Source organism: Oreochromis aureus, linkage group 6 (genome assembly GCF_013358895.1).
Source record: "Oreochromis aureus strain Israel breed Guangdong linkage group 6, ZZ_aureus, whole genome shotgun sequence".
NCBI lineage: Eukaryota > Metazoa > Chordata > Actinopteri > Cichliformes > Cichlidae > Oreochromis > Oreochromis aureus.
In genome coordinates, this window is record NC_052947.1 from 18,019,480 (window position 1) to 18,040,989 (window position 21,510).

The 21,510-nt window shown below is 40.6% G+C and overlaps 1 protein-coding gene across 5 annotated transcripts; it reads left to right on the plus strand.

Annotated features, from left to right (window-relative positions):
* The first annotated feature begins 1,169 nt into the window (after positions 1-1,169).
* Positions 1,170-21,246, plus strand: uso1 (USO1 vesicle transport factor). Of its 5 annotated transcripts, XM_039613604.1 has the most exons (27): positions 1,170-1,398; positions 3,029-3,115; positions 3,710-3,774; positions 5,265-5,341; positions 5,642-5,653; positions 5,911-5,964; positions 7,416-7,516; positions 7,606-7,708; positions 7,803-7,858; positions 7,967-8,087; positions 8,191-8,369; positions 8,473-8,613; positions 9,520-9,608; positions 9,696-9,850; positions 9,956-10,161; positions 10,290-10,310; positions 13,654-13,764; positions 13,947-14,065; positions 14,422-14,603; positions 14,706-14,827; positions 14,923-15,061; positions 16,915-17,081; positions 17,596-17,661; positions 18,141-18,239; positions 18,325-18,429; positions 18,559-18,774; positions 20,244-21,246. In XM_039613604.1, exons 1-27 carry the CDS (start codon positions 1,333-1,335, stop codon positions 20,316-20,318), a joined length of 2,934 nt encoding a protein of 977 aa, XP_039469538.1. In that variant the 5' UTR covers positions 1,170-1,332; the 3' UTR covers positions 20,319-21,246. The 5 variants fall into 5 exon arrangements, with proteins under 5 accessions (XP_039469538.1, XP_039469539.1, XP_031608027.1 ...); XM_039613605.1 differs by lacking the exon at positions 10,290-10,310; XM_031752167.2 differs by lacking the exon at positions 5,911-5,964.
* The last annotated feature ends 264 nt before the right edge of the window (positions 21,247-21,510 follow it).

The following is a 21,510-nucleotide window of genomic DNA, read 5'->3' on the forward strand; positions in this document are numbered from 1 at the left end:
AATCACTGCACGCTGACTAGGAAGTTTGGGTTGTTTGTATGCGCTGATCCAACCCTGAATTACACCATTAGAATTACCACTTACACAATAAAAAAGGCTGCTGTGTGCTTATGTCTGTCTGCAGGCTAATAATCAATTAAAGGTACAGTAAGTGATGTTTTTGAGGTAACAGAATATTGTATTCACAATTAAAAATTGATTTATGGGTTCTTGTAAACTAATTAAGAATTAATACATAAAAAATGCATAAGAGGTTGCCAGTTTTTGTATATATATTTTTGTATATTATAGGCAGAGGTTTTAACAATGGACAACTTTCACCTCGTGCTCATTCAAGTATAATAAACTGAAAGTGGAAATATTACTAACACTGAAACTGTTGGTATTTATTACACCCACTTCTGTGTAATTAAAAAAAAAAATCCTCCTAACTACCATTTATAATTGTATATATTAATTCAGTATTAATACTTCCTTGATCACCAGTTAACCTAACATGTGTTTGTTTTTGGACCGTTGTACTTTGGAGAAGGTGAAACATGTAAACTCCATAAAGACAGACCCCAGCCAGGATTTGAAGCAGGAACTCGCTGTGAGGAAGTAGTGCTAACCACTCTGCCATGCTGCCGTAATACACGTCTTGTATCTGTCAAGGCACCCTCTGACCTCTGTATGACCTCTTTTCCTTATGTGCGTCATACATAATGGCTACTATATACACAGAAACAACAGTTTACAGTTTCAAGTTTACAATTGTATTGTTACAATTGTTGAGAAATCAACAATTTCTCTTGATTTGATGCCCACTGATCTAAAATCAATGCAATGATCTAAAATCCACCTGGATAGTTACAGATCAAATTTAATTCAGAACAAACTCAGTGTATAAAGGATTGTAGCTCCTGTACAACAGTATAAATTTTAGAGATATTTGTATTCTTTGTGTTTTTTGCCACTAAATGACACATTTTACTCCAGTCGAACAGGTTAAATTTTACTTGAACAGTGTGTGAGAGTTAAAAACTTTAACCCTCTAATGATAGATTTAATTGATAATTGTTTATTTTATTGCTGCATTGCCTATCACAGAGCATAATCATTAGTTTTCTTGCCCTTTAAATAACCGGCTGGGTCTTCTGCTGCTGAGCCACGTATCGCCACGTTTGCGAGCATGCGCAGTGCCCAAACGTTAGTGTTCCGGGGTAGGTCAGTGTACACAGTGTAAAAAATATATCATTGTGTACTCTCTTACGTGTCTATTATACTGAGCACAGTGAGAGGCGGCAGAGGGGTGTTTTGTGAAGAAAGAGAGGCTCTGAATACGGCACCGAGATGAACTTCTTCAGAGGAGTGATAAGTGGGCAGGCAGCCGGGCCGCAGCCGTCCGGAGCGGAGACGGTAGGAAAGCAGCTGGGCTAGCAGCGGCTAGCTAACGTTTCTCCGCTGTGCGCCGTACAAACTGAGAACAAGGGGATAGAGTTGTGTTTTTAAGCCCGTTATTTTTTGCTTCGTCACATACAAACACTTAAGAGAATGTGTGAAGATACATTTCACTTGGCGAATGGCTGACAGCGAGCTAGTTAGAGGGCTAATGAGCTAACGTGGCTAATCTGTCAGGCAGCAGTGGGAGTGTGTGTAACCTGCTGTGCAGCCACAATGAATGGAGAAATCCATGAAAGACACGGACACCAAGAACCAGCCCGTTAGGACTGTCAGCTGTTTACACGTCAGAGTTTTGTTTTGATTAAGTTTAATCTGCAAATCTACTGAACATATTGGGGTGATCTCGTAAAATGAGCTAGTGTATAACATAAAAATGGACCTTGTCGTGTACTTAGGGCGGCAGCGGACTATTATCTTTAGTACTGATTGCCTGCTAATCAATTGGTTTAAAAGCACAAATAAATAACTGAATATCTGGCTGTACTTAAGCTGATGACAGCCATGCATAGTGTTCCATGCAGGAATCTCCTGACACATTGCTGACATTGCAGCAGACAGCCACATATAATCAGATCTTTGTATAGTGAATGCTCAGGGAGGAAGCTGTCACTCCTGAGAATGCACAAAACACTTGAACAGAAACCTTGTGAATTTTTTTTTCTTCCACCTTGTTACTGCTCTTTCTGTGATCGGAGGTGTTAAATTAATTTACTGTTGACTTGTCGACATATTCTTGTCCCATCCTGCAGTAAAACTTATCAGTTTTCCAGGAAAATGTGCATTTTTTAGACCTGCGATTCCAGCCGCATTTTGCTTTTGCTTTTGGAATAGGACCTGTATGAAAATGAAAGCAGTAAACCACACTACAATAAGTGCATCTGGTGGGCCTTTTTTTTTTTTTTTTTTTTAAGGCTGGGTTGACTTGTCCCCTTAGTCTCTGCAAATCAATACAAAGTTGTCACCTTCATCCCATGATGGGAGTAGTCTCTTCCAGGGTGACATGAAGGATTGCTGAATGGTTTGAGTATTAGAGTGATGCAAGTCATTTTCTGTGGCCTCTGCAGTCAGCCAGATCTCATTTTAGACAGACAACTTAGACACTTTGTCACACTGTCACAGCCGACTTTGATTTCATGGCAGTTTGCATTAAACATGTGTTGACTTATCATCTTAGTAATAAGAGCTAAGCAACTTGAGATGCAGGAGATATCGTGCATTCACACTTGCGCCTTTTCATAAGTGATATGTAAATCTTACTGAAGTGACCAAGGTGCACATTAAGACACAAGCTGTCAGATGGTGTTGGATTAAAATAAAAGATTTCAAAACTTGAAAGGGTTCAGAAATACTAGTGTTTTTTCCTTTAATTTGTCAGCTGTCTGTGTGTGCTAAATGTAGTTATGTACAGTATTTTGTTTTGGGATTTTTTGCTTCTCCTCACAACTCCACCACAGAACCATTGGGGCTTAGAAACCACAGCTCTTTAAAACATTCCAAAAATTCTCTCAATTTCAGAGACATAAAATTACAGAAATTATCAGCAAGCATTGCAATAATAATTAAAAAATAATATGTCCATTAACAGATCCAGAAGCTGTGCGATCGAGTTGCCTCCTCCACGCTCCTAGAAGATCGGAGAGATGCTGTCCGTGCTCTTAAGTCCCTCTCCAAGGTAAAGTACAAGTAGAGACTCACTAAAAGGGCCTGCAGCTGTATGCAGTCAGTTGCTAGTTATATGGATTCTAACTTGCCTTGAAAAATTGTAATTTCTTGAAGGTTTTATTGAAATTATTTAAGAGAAGAGCTGTGAAACTTTGAGTTGAAATCACTGCACTAACATCATGTACATAAAGCAGTCTGCACATATCTTCTGCTTTGTCTCTCTGCGATAAATGTGCTGTCAGTAGCCTTGGATAAAGCTCTTGTTTGTCACATTCTACTGATTAAAATGAACTCATTTCTGACCTCCACCAAGTCACTTCTGTTCATGGACAGTTTTGCCATTAGCTGCACTGTCAACCATGAGTAATGAGTTTATCAGGCTTGAATAAGGGGTTTAAGAAGCACAGGGTTTCACGTTAACACACATGGGTGTCAGTCCTGGTCTGCCACACAGATAGATGTGCAGGTTTCCTGTATTTCATAAGAAATGCCACAGAAATCCAGAATGTTTCTAACTTTTCTTTGTGCATATTGACTAAAATTCCTTTATTTTAGGTTCTGGTTGCATTACCAATCCTATGAGCATTTTTTAAATGTTTTCTAGAAATATCGAATGGAAGTTGGAACACAGGCAATGGATCACTTGATTAACATACTACAGACTGACAGGTACGTTAATACTCATACTTGTAATTAGAGATGGACCGATCCGATATTACGTATCGGTATCGGTCCGATACTGACCTAAATTACTGGATCGGATATCGGCGAAAAATAAAAAATGTAATCCGATCCATTAAGTATCAAAAAAGCATCTCACAAAACTTGCAACACGGCGTAACTCGGCTCATAACCGTAGCACGTCGGAGCAGTATGCCTCATGTGATAGAGAGGCTGTGTGTATTTGTAGCCTCGCTACCAAACCAGCATTTCATCTCCGAGGAAGTTATCCCAGAGAGAAGTAAAGCAAGTGTGTAAGTTCATCTCTGAATGTTTGTAAAGCGTTCCCATGTTAAGCTTAACAACCGATATATGGAGCAACTGCCTCTCTCTCTCCCTCACCTTCCTGCCGCTACTTCAATCGTGGAACTGCTTAACGATCAGCTGATCGGCTTTTCTGTCGCGAGTCCGTCTCTCTTCTTTGTTTTTGGCCCACTTTGCACCAGAAAGAGGAAACCAGCGGCGGAACAACAGCAGCACGTTTAAGCTTGATAAGCTGTTGTTAGAATTTATTTAATATTACTTTCTACACCAGGATCCTTTTCTATGTAGCTGACGGCTGGTAACTGTGCAGGGGCGGATCTAGCAAAGTGCAGCCAGGGGGCCGATAGGGAATGAACAGGGAAAAGGGGCACAAAGACATACTTTTTTTTCTTATTCTCATTTAAAATATGTAGCTTTTAATAAATAATTATCTGAATCTTACACCCAAAGTTTTAATCTGATGTAAAATGTATAGAAGTCCATTACTATATATAGTAACTCTTAAGTCTGTATACCCTAGTAAGCTATAGTACTTTTTCCTTTGGGAAGATACCGTCTGTGAATTCTGCAATTCTGTTGAAGAAAGATCTTGAATCTATTTAATTATTCTTGAAAAATAATTTGTTTCTGTGCATTTTTTTCCACCCTGCATCAAATTAAAGTTGATTACATCGATTAAGCATCATGAGGTGGAGGGTGGGGTGGTTCCCTATTTTTTTTTTTTTTTTTTTTTGGGGAGTTTGCAACCCTATTAGTTAGGTTGCTTAATATTTCTGCTAAGTACTCTTTAAAATACCAGAATAGGGAGGATGGAGTAGGTTTAAGTTAGGTTTTAAGTTAGGTAAGGTTTATTAGATTGATCAGTGTTGCTGAACTATGAAATATTTTGGGTGCAGTGCATTTTTTACACACAGGTATAACAGAATAGCTTTAGTGTTGTTGTTTATTTAAACTTGAGTATGAACTTATACAAAATGCAGCAAGATATTAAAAAAAACAGTTTTATTGATTAAAAAACACAATATCGGATTCATATCGGTATCGGCAGATATCCAAATTTATGATATCGGTATCGGTATCGGACATAAAAAAGTGGTATCGTGCCATCTCTACTTGTAATGCTTGTGGATTATAGCTCAGTAAACATGCTAATGTTTGTCTCCCAAATACAATAGATCAGACTCTGAAATCCTCGGCTATGCTTTGGATACGCTCTACAACGTCATCTGCAATGATGAGGAGGAAGAACAAGGTATTACACCCCACATCCTTAAAAAATATGTAATTTAACTTGAATTCATAACTGGAAGATCTAAACTCTGATCTAAAGATGTTTTTAACTATATTGAAATGAATTCCTCCTTATTGTGAGGCTTCTGTAAATGGTTTGAACTGACTTTAAACCCATGTTTGTTTTGCATGTGTAAATGAGTTCAGTTCATGTTAAACATGGAAAGCTGTCAGTTTGCATTCCCTTCTTCTATACACTGATGATGACTGCTTTATGTAAAGACTCTCGTCTCTCTCTTCTCTTCCATGTTTTAACCTACAGATGAATCAGAAGGTAAAACTCTTTGACTGTGCATGATGCCAACCCCTCTAACACCAACGGCACTTAAGAATCACACAGTCTCCTTTGTTTGGTTATTGAAAAAGAGCACATTTTAAATTTATTCCCTGCAAAGATGAAAATAAGCTGATAAATGAAAATGGTGTTGTCATGGCATGGGTTAACAAGTCTCTGTCAGCTGATACTGGACTTGGAATGAATGCTAGCTTTTGGGTGAGGCGTTGAACTTCTCTTCCTCCCTGCCCTCGCAGACGCAGTAGCCCCTCTCCCTGTCTCAGGGAAGCATAAGAATGTGTCTGTGCCTGGTCAGTACTCAAACTGTGCCTTTGTCCAGTAGCCTTAGTGCTAACTAGTTATAACTAACTTCACTAAAATTAGAGGGCACCAGAAAATAAACAGGAAGGCACTTTGGTGTTGACAAGAATGCTTCACTAATGCTTCATTACGCCCCGTCTTCTGGCTGTCCCCCCCCTTCACATTTTAATACCTATGTAATTTTGCACTGTTGTTGTTGATGTTATACCAATACTAATTATACCAATTTTTTTTTTTTTTTTAGAAAGCGTTTTTATTTTCCTCTAATACGTCTGTATTTGGATCTTTGGGTTAACAGGGACACCATTTTCATCTAAACCTACACTAACTGTTTGTTTAGTCCACCTTGACCAATAAGTCTTATGCTTTACCACAAGCACTGCACATGGGGGAGATTTCTATCTACCTGGCAGTAGTGATTTACTTTTTAGCTCCGATTTGGTTTTAATTGCCATCAGCAGCCTGTCTCTGTGTCTTTCTGCTGTCAGGTAGTATGCGTTGCGGTTTTTCAGAGCGTTTTCATTAAACACAACAGCCAACTGGTGCTGAAAACTTTGTTTAGAGCAACGACACAAAATAAACCAGTAAAGACGGACCAAGGGAAACCAGAACAATAAGCTGCAAGAAGCTAAAGTGTTAAGTAAAGCCAAAGATTAGGGCTAGTAAGGAAATTATCTGCAGGCGCTCCACCTTGAAATTTAATGTATGTTAACTAATTAATTAACTAAGATAAGTTTATCTCAGTTAATTAATGTTAATCAATGATCTCCATTTTTAGTGTTGCAGGAAGAATGAAAAATAGTTTAGCAGCTTAAATCTAAAATGTATAACAATATATAAATGGAGGAAAAAAATATAAATATATATATACAGTATAGTGCAAAATGGAGTCAGAGCAGCACATAGCGACCTGCTCTACTACAGTTAAAAGTGGGAGTGAATCATCAGTTTTTCAGTCAGGAGGCATATATGAGGACCTGTGGGTAGAAGCTTTTATCGAGTCTGTTTGTGGCAATAGCTATTTGCATAAAGTCATACCACTAAAAGTAGACAAGAACACTCTTTTTGTAATCTCGGTAATGGATCCTTAGCTGGGAAAAGCATCCATTTATTTTCAGTTCTTTGCTTTAAAGTGCTGCACCCATCCCTAATTAACTGTTTATCACTGTGGGCTTAGAATACACTTCCTTTGGCGGTAACCCTGCTGTCCTCTCCTGTGTGTAGCCTCTCTTGTCTTCCTGGTTTGTTCACATTTGTCACCCTGAGCACGTCTCTCATTCTCATGGTACCTGTAAAGTCGCTCGTCATTGGTAATTGAAGTTATACATGTGATCATCACTGCTGTGTTGCTCAGGTTGATTTATATGAACAAACCAGCTGGGTCCACACACTACATGGATGACTCCCGAGACAGTGACTCATTTTCAATCTCGCTTCACAGATGAGAACGCACAGAAGCAGGCAGACGACCTCAGCCTCCAGTTTACAGACACGTTCATCCAGGATCCCGAGCACGTAACCCTGCTCCTCACTCTGCTGGAGGTACGGAGCGGTTTTTGATCGAGCAGCAGAAACTTAAACTATTGTTAAATTTTTCCTGACCCCCGTCTGATGCTTTTCTGCATTTTCAGGAGTTTGACTTCCATGTACGGTGGCCCGGAGTGAAGCTGCTGACTGCTCTGCTGAAGAACCAGGGTCCACAGATCCAGGGTATCATTCTGGTCAGCCCCATGGGTAAGTTTCTTCTCTCTGCATTATATCGAACTTTGTCACGTCGGGAATTTATCGCTTTAACAGCAACATTTTTTGTTTCTGTTTACTCTCACAGGTGTTTCCAGATTGATGGACCTGCTGGCAGACTCCAGAGAAGTAATTCGCAATGATGTAAGCACACTTATGTTTTGTATTAGACTGTTTTTGAACCCCTTTGAAACTGAGCGTTGAGTAGAGGTCTGTTTGAGTCTGTGACATTTTGTTTTCTGCCACCATCAGGGCTTGTTGCTACTTCAACAGCTGACTAAAGGCAACGCTGCCATTCAGAAAATTGTGGCATTTGAGAATGCTTTTGAGCGCCTCCTAGATATCATCACAGAAGAAGGCAGCAGCGATGGAGGTAAAGGGATTTTTACACAGAATTTTTTCTCTAAACACAGTGGGGTTTTTGTTTTGGCTTGTGATATATCGTGACATCTGTCCTCTTTGTCCTCTGTGTGCAGGTATTGTGGTGGAGGATTGTCTGCTTCTTCTCCTCAACCTGCTAAAGAACAACAGCTCCAACCAGAACTTCTTTAAAGAAGGCTCCTACATCCAGAGAATGAAGCCCTGGTTCGAGGTTGGCGACGATAACTCTGGTTGGTCTGCACAGAAGGTCACAAACCTTCATCTCATGCTGCAGGTAATATGTCTAATTGTTGTCTTGATCTAAGTACTAATTAAAAACAACAGAATATTATTTGTTAAAACTCTTAAATAACTGTTAAATAATGTTGTAATCCCAGCTGGTGCGAGTCATGGTGTCTCCAGTGAACTCTCCTGGAGCTACAGCCAGCTGTCAGAAGTCCATGTTCCAGTGTGGCCTACTGCAGCAGCTGTGCACCATCCTCATGGCCACTGGTGTCCCTGCAGATATCCTCACTGAGGTAATCGCAACAAACGCTCGTTAAGTTTGACACCATTGAGGCATTCAAAAGCTTCTTCACTTCCCACAAGCAAACAAGTACTGAGGCATGCCTGAGAGTTTAAAACGGTCCAACTTCTTTCAAGTCCGATGAAATGATTAGTGTGGCTAGTCAAGAGTATTCATGAGGGATGATGGCATCTGATTACAGTATCACACTCGATTTAAGTGAGGTCCTAAAATTTATGTTTATATGGTTTATACAGCAGTGGAACTTAAGCACCTCAATTCAAAGAGTAAGAGGTGTGGTCCAGTACCTTCCTTCATGTCATGCATTAGCACAGCTGCATTTAGGACAAGGGTTTAAATTCTCCTGAAAAACATGTTATGTTTTGGGTCGGTCAGTAAAGTAGAGTGGCTGCAGGTGCCTCATTGATAGACAAATGTAATCATATTGGAGGAAGAAAACCAAAAATTAAAATGACTTCAGGAAAAGAGAGCTGGGAGGATCCCATCCCCAATGAGGATAGCAGTGGTGTGACTTGAATTGTTTGCTGACAAATAGTTATTATCCTAAGCTCAGTGTCCACACTAAAATCTTGGTCGGCCAGACAGTGATTTATATGTTGTGTCTGGGATACTGTGAGCCCAGAGACTTTAGGGTACACTGGGAGTTTCTAAAGATTAAAGGCATGCCTGTTTATGGGGCTAATTAAAATCTAGAAAGATCCAGATTGACATTTGGAAAAAAAAAAATTCATCAAATTAAAATGATGGGAGCTTCGTGCATCGAAGGAGACACTTAGACATGGAAACTGGTTTGATATGTCATGATACTTAGAGTAACAAAGCTGAAAAATTTTTGTTGCTCAGCAGTGAGCTTATGCAGATTAATTATCGTGGCTTTGATTTGGATGCTTTCTTTCAGACCATTAACACAGTTTCAGAGGTTATCAGAGGCTCTCAGGTCAACCAGGACTATTTTGCTTCTGTCAACGCTCCGTCAAACCCACCAAGGTAAAAACACAACCAGTGGACTCACCTGTTAAATCTGCTTTATCCATCTAAATCCTGTGGTGACCTCTCTTCTTCATGTCCCCACAGACCAGCCATTGTGGTGCTGCTCATGTCCATGGTGAACGAGAGACAACCATTTGTGCTTCGCTGTGCAGTCCTTTACTGTTTTCAGTGTTTCCTCTATAAAAACCAGAAAGGCCAGGGGGAGATAGTTGCTACACTGCTGCCCTCCACCATTGATGGTCAGTAACAGTTTCAGGTCCTGTAAATAAATAACACTTGATCTGTGTTTTTAGATGGTTCACACTGTTTTAAGTGCTTAATAGCTCACTTTCCCCCCCTTTCAGCCAATTCCATCTCTGCAGGACAGCTGCTGTGTGGAGGCCTGTTCTCAGCAGACTCTCTTTCAAACTGGTGTGCTGCTGTGGCCTTAGCTCATGCCCTGCAGGACAACCTCACCCAGAAAGAGCAGCTGCTGAGGGTTCAGCTTGCCACCAGCCTGGGCAAGCCCCCTGTGTCTCTGCTGCAGCAGTGCACCAACATCCTGTCCCAGGTAGGGCAATGATGATACAGAGGAGCGTGCTGATAGGCTGTGTGTCTCTGGTTGCCATAGGTTTCTTAAAACAGCACTATTGTCGATCACAGTGAAGAGAACAGTGTCACATTATTGTGGTTTTGCAGGGTGATAAGATCGTCCGGCGGGTGAGTAAAGTGTATCTGTGTGTGAGTGTTTGGGTGGCACCTGTCTGTGTTATGTTTTTGGCTTGGCAGCTGTAGTAGGGGTCTTGTTGGCCCACTTGTTGGGGGATCTTGCTTCCTTGTAACTCTTTACTACCCGATCTTTGTCCCTAACTGAAAGCTTTGACCCAGCGCTTCCTCATTAGGGTGACGCACAAGTGAATTCCTCCTCACACACCTGTAAGATGTAGTTGCTGTCAGTGTTTTCACCGGGGGATTGTGGGGAAGTACACAAGTGGACACCCGAGAGAGGTTCAGAGAAAAGGGACACATTGGCGGTTTTTAATTGTTTATCTCTGGTGCTATCATCCTGACACACACTTTAAATTTTGAACTTTGTTTGCTGTGCTGCAAGCCCTTATCTGTTTGTTCAGGAAGTGAATACTGCAGCAACTTTTGGGCCTTCTCCTGTTCAAGTGAGTGACTGTCACTGCTCTTTGTCCTGTATTTTTGTATGGTGCACAGCAAAACTGGCAGATGATTTATAGGACTGTGTATGATTTTTAGGTCTTCCTTTGGGTTCAGATATTTCTGAACTGGAAATCCTAAATAATGGGATCAAAGAGGCCTTGTAAAACATAACCTTGGTACCAAAACAGATTTAAAAACTAACTTCATGCTGCTGAAAGGCTCCAAATTACTGCTGGTACTTATCTGTTGTGAAACAACTTGATAAAGGCTTCACGTACTTTGAGCTCCTATTGTTTGCGGCCTGAGGTTGGTCTTTGGATACTCACAACCCCTAAGCCTTGATGGTGTGCTCAAGTTTCCTACCAAGAGCTTGACGGTCACCTCCTGTAAAACAGGAAGTGAAATCACTTCATGTTTCAGACGCATTATCACTAATGAGAATCCTCAGTGTGGTTTGGTAGTTTGTGCAGGAGGCACAGTGTTATGTGTCTGAGACATACAACCTCTATTATCTTATATCCAGCCTGACGAACATGTGAAAACTGTCCAACTAAGGCAGCTGGTATGAGCATGTGCTGTCTGGTGGCCCTGGTGCTCTGTTTAAAAACTGTAGAGGGCACTCCTGCAGGTTGGCTTTCCCATTTTAGTGTTATTCAAGTATCTCAGGATCTTGTTCATAAGTGTGGGTGAGATGGAACCACAAATCCAGGATTGTGCTCAAGTGTAAAGTGGCTAAGGCTTCAGTCACTCAGGCTTGAAGGCCATTATCGACTAACCTAATTACTTGCTGACAAGTTACAGCTGCATGCTAGTGACCAAAGCAATTATAAGGAGGTTATCAGTACAGGACTGTTATGCTTCATCATGTAGACTTCTGCAGAAAATCTATGTCATAACTTACAACCCGGAAACCCCGTTGTAAACCTACACTGTAACCTTCCATGTAAGCTGATGTGTAACTCCCGGTTTTGTCCAGGAGTCTAAATCAGTCTTTATACCCCTTTATGACGAGTTTGCCCTAATGTCCCTGTCAGCTGCTACTCACCAACCTATTGTGGAATAAACATTTTTATTTGGGGGGGTGGGGGGAACTGATTATTTTCTAGAATTGTGGTAATGATGCTTTAGTAAACAATTTCACAGAAACACCCAGCAACAAATTGCCAACCAGTTGAGAAATACACCTTTTTCCCTAGCAGCCACTGGTTGCCGACTGGTTGCCGACTGGTTGTGTGGGGCGTCCATTGTTTACTAAAATCTGCATATGTGATTTGGATTCTAGGTAGCGAACAGATTTTTGTCACTGATTGTCTAGAACAGAATTAAGAGCTCTGACAGTGGGTCATACTTGTGAAGAAGATATCTTTTTCCCCCCTGAGATGTGTCAGGCATATGCAGTGTGCAGCTTTGTGTTAAAAACACACATTCATACGAGCCACACCTCTTCTGACTTACAGTCTCAGGCTGGCAGCAGTGCAGCCCATTAGGCAGCTGTAACTCGATAGCTGTGCCTTGATGTAATGTGTTGTGTTGGTGGTTTCCTGGAAGAGACACAGAAGTGGAAATGTTTCCTCTAAGATTATTTTTTTATTATGAAGCTGTGTCACACAGTATTTGCTTTACATAAGTCAATTTCAGCAATGTCTCAAGTGTTAATGGTCATCAGTGCCCCCCCCCCCACACACAGACATATGACGTCTTTGTAGAGACCAGGCCAATGTGTGCTCAGTTGATGCCTGTGGTGGTCATTGTCTTTTCTTTTGTTTTCCTCTTCATTTTATTTATTTTGCATTGCGTCACATTTGGAGACAAAAGCTGAAAAGGTGATTTTGTAAGTTTTTGTAGTTTTGAATGCTGATTAGTTTTTATCCACACCTTCACTGCTTACTCAGAAAGAGAACTCCTTTCTTAAAAGCATGTCGCGCGTCAAGTGTTAATGCACCAGTTGATTGGCAGTCTTAAGCCACAATTTAAACTTTACAGGTTTTTGCTCATCTCTGCACCGCGTCACACTGTTGTTTTTCATCATCTCATGTTCAAACTCCATGAAAATCATCCTGTCTTCCTTCAGTGATAGATGACGACATATCCACTCGCTGGCATCAGTTTCCCATAAATGTGCGCATCTGAGGGACATTTTTTTATAAAGGAAAAAAATCCACATTGAGCTCTTTTAAAGATCTTAATAATGAAATAATTTGTCATTAAAGAAAAATCCTGAAAAGCACATTTAGCGGGGTTTGCTTTGCATGTGCTGACAGCTGGAAATGGGTTAAAGTTTCCATTGCAGTTTCATAACACTTTGCTTTGAAAATAATTGATTGCAAAAGAATTGATTTTAATGTTGATCATGTATTTATTTTATTTATTTACATATTTTTAGTATTTATCACAGGATTGCTTGCTCTGGTAAATCTAACCTCAGTCTAAATATCTGAATGTTTTTGTTTTGACTGTCCTTATGATAACCTCATTAACCACTGATGTATGACGTGTGTTGAAGGATTACTTTAACCATTTCCTTATTTTTATTGACCAGAAAAGGACATGCATTGTTTTAACTTCGCCATTTACACTGATAGGGATACTTAATTGTTGCTATGTACCAGCAAATCGGATGCTTCTTTTTTAATGTAATTTACCATTTTAGAGCTAACATCTATACTCCGCTCATGCTCTGATGAAATGGCTGCTTACTAGATACATTAATTGGTTAAGTAATCTGGATCCAACCAGTAAACTATTCCCAGTCAGGTTTAAATGTGACGAGGATTCAGTCTGACTCTCTTTTCTGTGTTTTTTGTCGTGTAGCATCGTGTTTTTGTGTTTCTAAGTGTCACTGTAGTTATACAGAAACACATTGACTCTCCTTCTATCTTGTTGTTTTTCTCTGCAGGGCAGTAAAGTGCAGACCAGGGTGGGCCTCCTCATGCTGCTGTGTACGTGGATCAGCAACTGTCCGATTGCTGTTACACACTTTCTGCACAATCAAGAAAATGTTCCTTTTGTATCCTTTTGTCCGTTTTACTACTTCATAGGGTTCTTAATGCCTCGTAAACAAGTTGTTCATTATGCTGTTTTCTTTTCTTTCATTCAGTTTGATTTTGTGTTTAGGTTAAAACCTCTCATTCAGTCTTACTGGAAATTTTCAGCTTTACTTGGATGAGTCCTTAACAGTGACTCTTGTAGCTGACCGCTCAGATCTCAGAGAACCTGGGGGAGGACGAGAGGCTGGTGCAGGGCCTGTGTGCGCTGCTTCTCGGCATCTGCATCTATTATAACGACAACTCGCTGGAAAACTATACCAAGTAAATCTCTTTGACTCACTTAAATACGTGCATGCTCTAACTAGGTTTACCTAAAATGTTTGGTGACAGAATGACAACAATACTCAGTATGCACACAAGCAAACACATTATTATGGTGATAAGTTAAAAAATACAGATTACATGCATTTAACAAATCAGATTTTCATCATTTCAGCTGCTATATATCCATCATTTGTGTATCTTAAGTGTTTAAATGAGAGGTACATTGTTTGAATGTGGTGTCTTTGTCCACTGATTTGACAAATTTAAAACTCCATCTCTTCTATATATGAAAAATCTTGGAAAAAAAATCTGTTTAATATAGTGACAAAGCTACTGTGCTCTCTCCTTTTCAGAGAGAAGCTAAAGCAGCTCATCGAGAAGCGCATCGGAAAGGAAAACTTTGTAGAGAAGCTGGGCTTCATCACCAAACATGAACTGTATTCGCGGGCGGCTCAGAAGCCCCAGCCCGTCTTCCCGTCTCCAGAGCAGATGTTGTTCGATCATGAGTTTACCAAGCTGGTCAAAGAACTGGAAGGTCAGTCCCGTCACATTCATTGTAACACGAACAGTTTAAAAGAACTATTGCAGAGTTTCAGTGGGCCTAACGAGTTATGTTCCTCTCCCTGCTTTTCCACAGGAGTGATAACCAAAGCGGTTCACAAGTCTAGCGAGGAGGAGAAGAAGGAAGAGGAGGTGAAGAAGACATTAGAGCAGCACGACAACATTGTAACTCAGTATAAAGAGCTGATCAGAGAGCAGGTAAATAATACCATTTTCATTTTGTTACATGTTGTGTTTGTTCAGTTTGATGTTCTCTCCTGCTGACGGACTGATTTTGATCGCGTGATCCTCAGGACGCTCAGCTTCAGGAGCTGAAGGAGCAGGTGGCATCCATGACCTCCCAGAATGAACAGCTGCAGGCTACAATCACCCAGCAGCAGTCGCAGATCCAGCAGCACAAAGACCAGTACAACATCCTCAAGCTGAAATTAGGTGGGTGCACCTCATTGGCTGTGTGTGTGGTGTGACTTTAAATACATAAAATATAGAGATTTAGTTCATTTAAAATACATTTTCTTATAATGAATGAGAAATGAGGGACTGACATGCACGATTTTAATCCTATCAACCTCATTCCGGCGGGCACATTAAGGTTTTACTGCCTCCTTGCTCAGATAATAGAGTGACAGGGATGTGCAGCAACATCCCCAGATACTGTTTTATATCAAATTGTGCGAGACCGTCACGCACACAGCCACGTTTCAAAGGAACAATTTACTTTGTTTCATAAACAAAATGTTAAAGTGAAATTTTGTGCTTTTAGAACTCTGTAGCACTTTCTTAGCACACAACAGACGTGTCCTGATTTCATGCAGTCTTGTCATCACAGTGAGGTTATCAAGCGTGTGAGTGTCATACCTGTGATTAAAATCTGTGCTATAGTCCTATAATACAGTCCTCCATATTGCTTGTATCACTTTCAGAAGTCATTGAGAAATTGTTTTTAAAACCAAAAAGTTATTACAGGAGAAAAATTATGCTGTTTTTTACATTTCCTTGTGTGCAAGTTTGTGTGGCATTAAACAAGTGTGAGACAAATTAGTCGCCTCAAGAGATACTTGTAGGTTTAGTAGCCACATAGTAGCCAAATTTTCCTGTTTCCAATCTGTACTAAACTAACAAGGATGACAGCGAATGTAAAGGTTTCTTAGGCAAAATGACAGAAACAAAACCATGAAGACACAAACCCAAATAAACTGCCTAAACTCTTCGCTATCAAAGCAAAGTAGCTCACATTGGGTGCTTCAGACACAGGTACCAGGTGAGCAACCCTTCACTGTCCTCAGAGACACTTCAGTGAGTGAAGACGATGATAAAATAGAAGTAAGATGGAATCAGCCTGCTATCAGTTTGTGATTGCATGGTGTCAAGCTTGCAGTTGTATGCAGTCTTTTTATAGCACAGCGATGTGATTAAATCAGTAACAGCTGAGTATCTCTAGCCTGTTACTTAGAATCAGAGTTCAACTTGAACCTCGTAGATATGAGACTGAAATTCAGAGGTTTATTCCCAAATGGTGATGTAGCTGCTGCAGGACGGTGATTTAACTGCAAAATTATGCCCATGCTGGGTTCTGGGTACTCTGGATTTCTCCAGTGGTCCAAAGACATGCAGTTAGTGGGGTTAGGTTAACTGGTGATTCTAAATTTCCCATATGTGTGAATGTGAGTGTGCGAGTCTCTCTGTGTTAGCCCTGCGACAGGCTGGTGACTCGTCCAGAGTGTACCCTTCCTGTCGCCCTAAGGTACCTGGGAAAGACTCCCCCTGTGACCCTTACTTGGATAAGCTGAAGAGGGTGGATGGATGACATAGGCTCAGATGCTTTGATGTAGCTGACTTGTCCCATATTGCAGAGAGACTGACTCGAGCACAGAGTCAAATTGATTGCAAAGTGTTAGTAAGTGGTCTGTTTCATAAATTAGATGACAGTTATTTCCAAACCTTTGTCAATTTGTCTAAGAATGTTTACAGTCAGTCCACATTAGGCCATGATTGTTTGGAGACAGGCTGCTTTAACCTTTGGATTAACAGTGGTCACAATGGCTAGTTAGTTGCTGCAACTACTTGCAGTTGGTTGCTAAATGCAAAAATTTCAATGCAGTCACCAGTAAACCACCAAGCTTCCCCCTCCTACTCACAAGAAGGTTGCTATCCCATTTTTACTCCAGCATGATTGAGCCTGAAAGCAGCTCAGGATTGTAGATTTAAGGATAACATCAGCATCAGTATTGCTGTTGTTAGTGTACATGTAACACTTAAACTGAGTGTTTGTGCTCTCACTTCAGCTAAAGAGAACCAGGGTCAGTCCAACAGCCAGGGAGACAGCTCTCAGGTGAACGGGCTGCAGACAGAAGAGCTGACCCAGCTCAGAGAGGAGGTGGAGGAGCTCCGCAAGCAGCACTCGCTACTTCAAACACAACTTGGTGACAAAGATGCTCTCATCAGCAGCCTGGTTAGTATCTTTTTTTTCTTTTCTTTTTAAGTCTGTGTGTGCTGGCATTGTTGTTCTGGGGGCTGATTCCAGAAAGATGTTTTAAAGCTGTTTTTATGCGTTTGTTGGTGTAAAATAACTGCAGGGAAAACAGTCCTCCAGACAGCTGACTGACACACAGGGGAGCAATGTGGACTCTATACAACCACCAGAGATTAATCAGTTGATTTGGACTGACACACTGCTTTCTATATCTTATTTTAGAGTAAACACGTATTATATCATTATAATGTTTAAACCACACCTATAGAATAAATTAGAAGATGAAGAGCAACCAGAAAACACTACTGCAGCTATAAACATGCAAACCAAATACAAAGACACAAAGAAACCTTTACTTTTCAACTTTCCGACATATCTGGATATGGGAGCTTCTAAAAACTGCTTCATGTCTGTGTTTGGGTTAATCACACAGTTACATATTGTATCTGGAGTGAAAGTGACTCCATAATGTTTTAACTCTGTGTAACTGTAGAAATCAGGAGCTGCACAGACAGCAGAGGGCCCAGCAGGAGGATCAGACAACACAGAGCTGCTCCAGGTGGGATTCATCACTTCACATCTGTCCCTGCTTTTCCTTTGAACCCCCTGTTTGTTAAAAATGTTTCAAAAGGTTAAGTGCATGAGGCAAATGCTTGTTTTGTCACTAAATAAGTGTTCAAATTACTCTTGTGCCTAACAGAGGTAAATCTTCAAGTGTACCATTTTATTTTCAGTTTTAGAGCAGGGCTTTCCCATTGACATAAATATTCAAGATGATTTATGATGTTTACATGTATGCAAGAGGGTGTGACTCAAGTCTAAAGAACCTCTCAGGAAGTGCAGCACTACGGCTTGCTGTAGAGTATTAGTGGTTTTAGGACACGATGGACTTCTGGGACACAGACTTTGTACTAGGATCACCTTATTTTCATGTCTCTCACAGTAAGAATTATATATGTCACCAGAGTTAAGCTGGAGGCTTTAATCAGATTGGGTGTTAGTATTTTGTACCTGTGCTGAATGTGTGCTGTGTTGCAGGAACTGGAGGCTTTAAGAAGTCAAGTTCAGTCCCAGTCAACAGAAATTGGCCAGCTGAAGATGGAGAGGCAAGACCTGCTCAGAAGAGCTGAAGCTGGGGTAAAAATCATGAAAAGATCAATTTGACATAGATTTTCTGAAGTTGTTGCTTTAAACTAATGAACCGTTCTCTGGCTTCTCTCAGTCCTCTGACACACTCCCCTCTAGTGACAGCTCATTAGACGCTGCAAAGATGGCTGAACTGGAGAGCAGGTTGGGAGCGCAGACGTCTGAGATGGAGAGACTAAAGGTGTGTGAGAATATGTGATCCTCTAAATCACTTGACCCTCATTTACCGTAATGTTTTTATACTGCATTCAGCTTGGACTTCTCATATATTATCTCTCTCCCGTCTCCTTCCTCTCCCTCTGCGCCTCAGGCAGAGGTAAAGAACCTGTCAGAGAGCCGGGCGGAGCTGGAGAAGCAGCTGGATTCAACCACGAGCACAGTGGCCATTCTGCAGACGGAGAAGGAGAAGCTGCAAACTGACGTCCAGGAGTCCAAGAAGGAGCAGGATGACCTGCTGATGTTGCTGGCAGACCAAGACCAGAAGATCACCAGCCTGAAGAAGAGACTCAAAGAGCTGGGAGAGACGGTAGAAAAGCTATTAGCATTTTCTAAATTCACCAGTAAAAAATATATAGTTTGCACTTTGACTGCCAATCTGCTTCATTTATCCAAATATAAGTGAGAAATTAGGTCAGTCCAGTAAAACTCAACAGTAGAAAATATGAAATATCTAATAGCCTTAAATAATATGAATATTTATGTTAATTTTAGGAATATTTTGTTAACGGCGGGGACACCCAGCAGATTTTGGGACTGATTACTTCCCTGCATTAGTATTGTCATACAGGAAAATGTGTGTCACAGAGAAAATGAACATCCACATGAGGTGGAGCTGCTGTTTCAGCCTTTTGCCTCTAGTTTTGTTCTCATCCATCACCTGGTGACTTCCGCAAGTTTGCACTTTTGATGAATATTCTCCAGAGGACGATCTTAAAACAGAACAAACATCAGGGTAACACTGCTTGTTTGTAATATCCTGTATCACAGACATTAAATTAGCAGTGTTGTTATTGAAACTATGACATATCTCATGATATTGATGTGGCTCTATGACAGTCGGTGTAAAATTGACTTGATGGCAGTTTTTAAAATAGCTTAAATATGTTTTTCAGTTGTGAGAGTTTTGATTAGATAGCCAGGTATGGAGGATTTGAAAGAGCTGGAGGGGGAAAAAAAAAAAAAAAAAAAAGCTGGATTAAGTACAAAATTTCAAACTGTCCCTTGGGTTTTTTTTTTGTTTTGTTTTTTATCCCAGTGTAGTAAGTATGTAGTCTGATCTGAACTTGCCCCAGATTAGTCAGTCTGATCCAAATAAATGAACAGTGAGTTGATTCTGATTAGCGAGAGTTCAAAATAAAAACGACCACACTACAGCCTCAGTCACACATGCCGAGACAGCAGTAACTAAAATGTGTATTCACCGACTGGTTGGCTAGTGGTTTCCAGCTGTCACCAAGTGAAAACGGCTGCATAGAGGGTGCTGCAGTCTTGCGAGCAGGTTGCAGTTGCCCATAGTTTGCATGCAAGTAATTCATGAGTGTCTGCAGGTTACACAGAAACTACGGGCGACCACCGCAATCTGTGGTGCAGCACTGGTTAACTTTATGCACCTGTTGTTGTCCCCCCCCCCCATCAACTGTGAGCAACCTGCAGCAACCGCTCACCAACTGGTTGGAGACTACAAGTTGTCTCCAGTGACCTGTGTCTGCTGGGTGGTTTCAAAGCCTGTGTGATTGTGGCCTATAGGGGTTGAAATTGACTCTTTTTAGTCATTCATCTTATTTTTTTATTGCAAAACAAACAAAAAAAACCCAGCAAGATTTTAGTGTCTAGTCTTGCACTAAGTATCATTAAAGCTCGTTAGCTGTCGTGGTAGCTTTAGCAGTGAGTAATTATTTAATAGTTACAGAGGAATAGATGCAAACACGTAAGTGCGGACCACTCAGTTCTGTTTCGTCTGTCTGCTTTAGTTAGACTGTGACCCTTTCCTTGCAGGTGGAAGATGAAGATGACCTTGACACCAGGGACCAGACAGACGACGATGACGAGGAGGATGAAGATGAGGACTAGAGAAAAACAATGAAAGGAGAAAAAGGAGAGAAAAGACTCTGCAGAAACGCACCTGAGAAACTGAGTAGGACTAAAATATGGAAGCAGTTTCTCGTCCAGGCTGCCATGCTGTGTTCTTCTTTACCCCGACACGTGTACGTGTTAGTTTTTGGACATTTTTAGTTCAAGATGACGATGTTCTTTCCAAAAACTCAATTTTCAGCGACAGCTGAGAGATTTAAACATGTCAGTGTATTCATCTCTGCTGCATTCACCATCAGTTTGTGATGGATTTTATTAGTTTTTTTTTTGTTTTTCTAATGTACTGTCACATAGTTCCTAATCACAGAAAAACCCTTAAGTTAATTTTAACACATCTGGAGAATTTGCAGAAGCAGATTTAAAATGTGTCACCATGCATTCTCATTTTTCCCCATCCTGCACTGCTGCCCTCACCAGTACAAGCACCTGCAGCACTGGCGTCACCTGCACTTCGCCCCCCCGATCAGTTCGAGTTCAGCGTCACAGTTGTTCCATTTCACTGACTGCTCTGCAATATGCTGCAAAACACTGATGGAAAAGATGTAAAGAGACAAGAAAGACAAATATTTTTGCAACTTTTTGTCCAGTACTGGCATCCAGCTTCTGTATGATATTGTGTAACTTATCACTTTAAGAGGAACATTGAAATGAATAAAGAATCTATCTGTATGGCGGAATAATTGTAGATAAATTAAATTTTACTAAATCCATAATGAGACCTGGCTGTTAGGATTTTTTTAATTTTCTTTTTTTTTTTTTTTAATTCGAGTGTTTAAAAAAATGTTCACGCTGAATGTTTTCATGCCAAATTAATAACACTAAATGATTAGTGTCTGTCACTAAAACCTGAAAAGGAGGCATGGCGGGACATCGTACATTTACTGAGAATAAACTGTTGTACCCTAAAGCGTCTTCTGCTAAACACTTTTCATTTCCTTGGTGAAAAACTTGTGGATCGAGAAAAATGTGAAGGAGAGTTCAGAAGGATTTCTGAGATGGAAACAGCTTAACAATGGGATGATGTGGGGGCGGCGTGCTGAAACTACAGGTAGACTACAAAATATGCATCTTGGATGCTTCAAACATGTTCTCCTGATTCATGAAAGAAGGAACCACCATGTTTGTTGAATAAAAATAAATACAAATATAATATTTTGAAATGAAATGCTTT

Excerpts from the sequence above, each read along its gene's own strand:
- uso1 (XM_039613604.1), top strand. The coding sequence starts at position 1,333 with ATGAACTTCTTCAGAGGAGTGATAAGTGGGCAGGCAGCCGGGCCGCAG. Across the intron at positions 8,088-8,190 it reads AGAAGGCAGCAGCGATGGAG|GTATTGTGGTGGAGGATTGT; the intron begins GTAAAGGGATTT and ends CTCTGTGTGCAG. Across the intron at positions 14,066-14,421 it reads TCGCTGGAAAACTATACCAA|AGAGAAGCTAAAGCAGCTCA; the intron begins GTAAATCTCTTT and ends TCTCCTTTTCAG.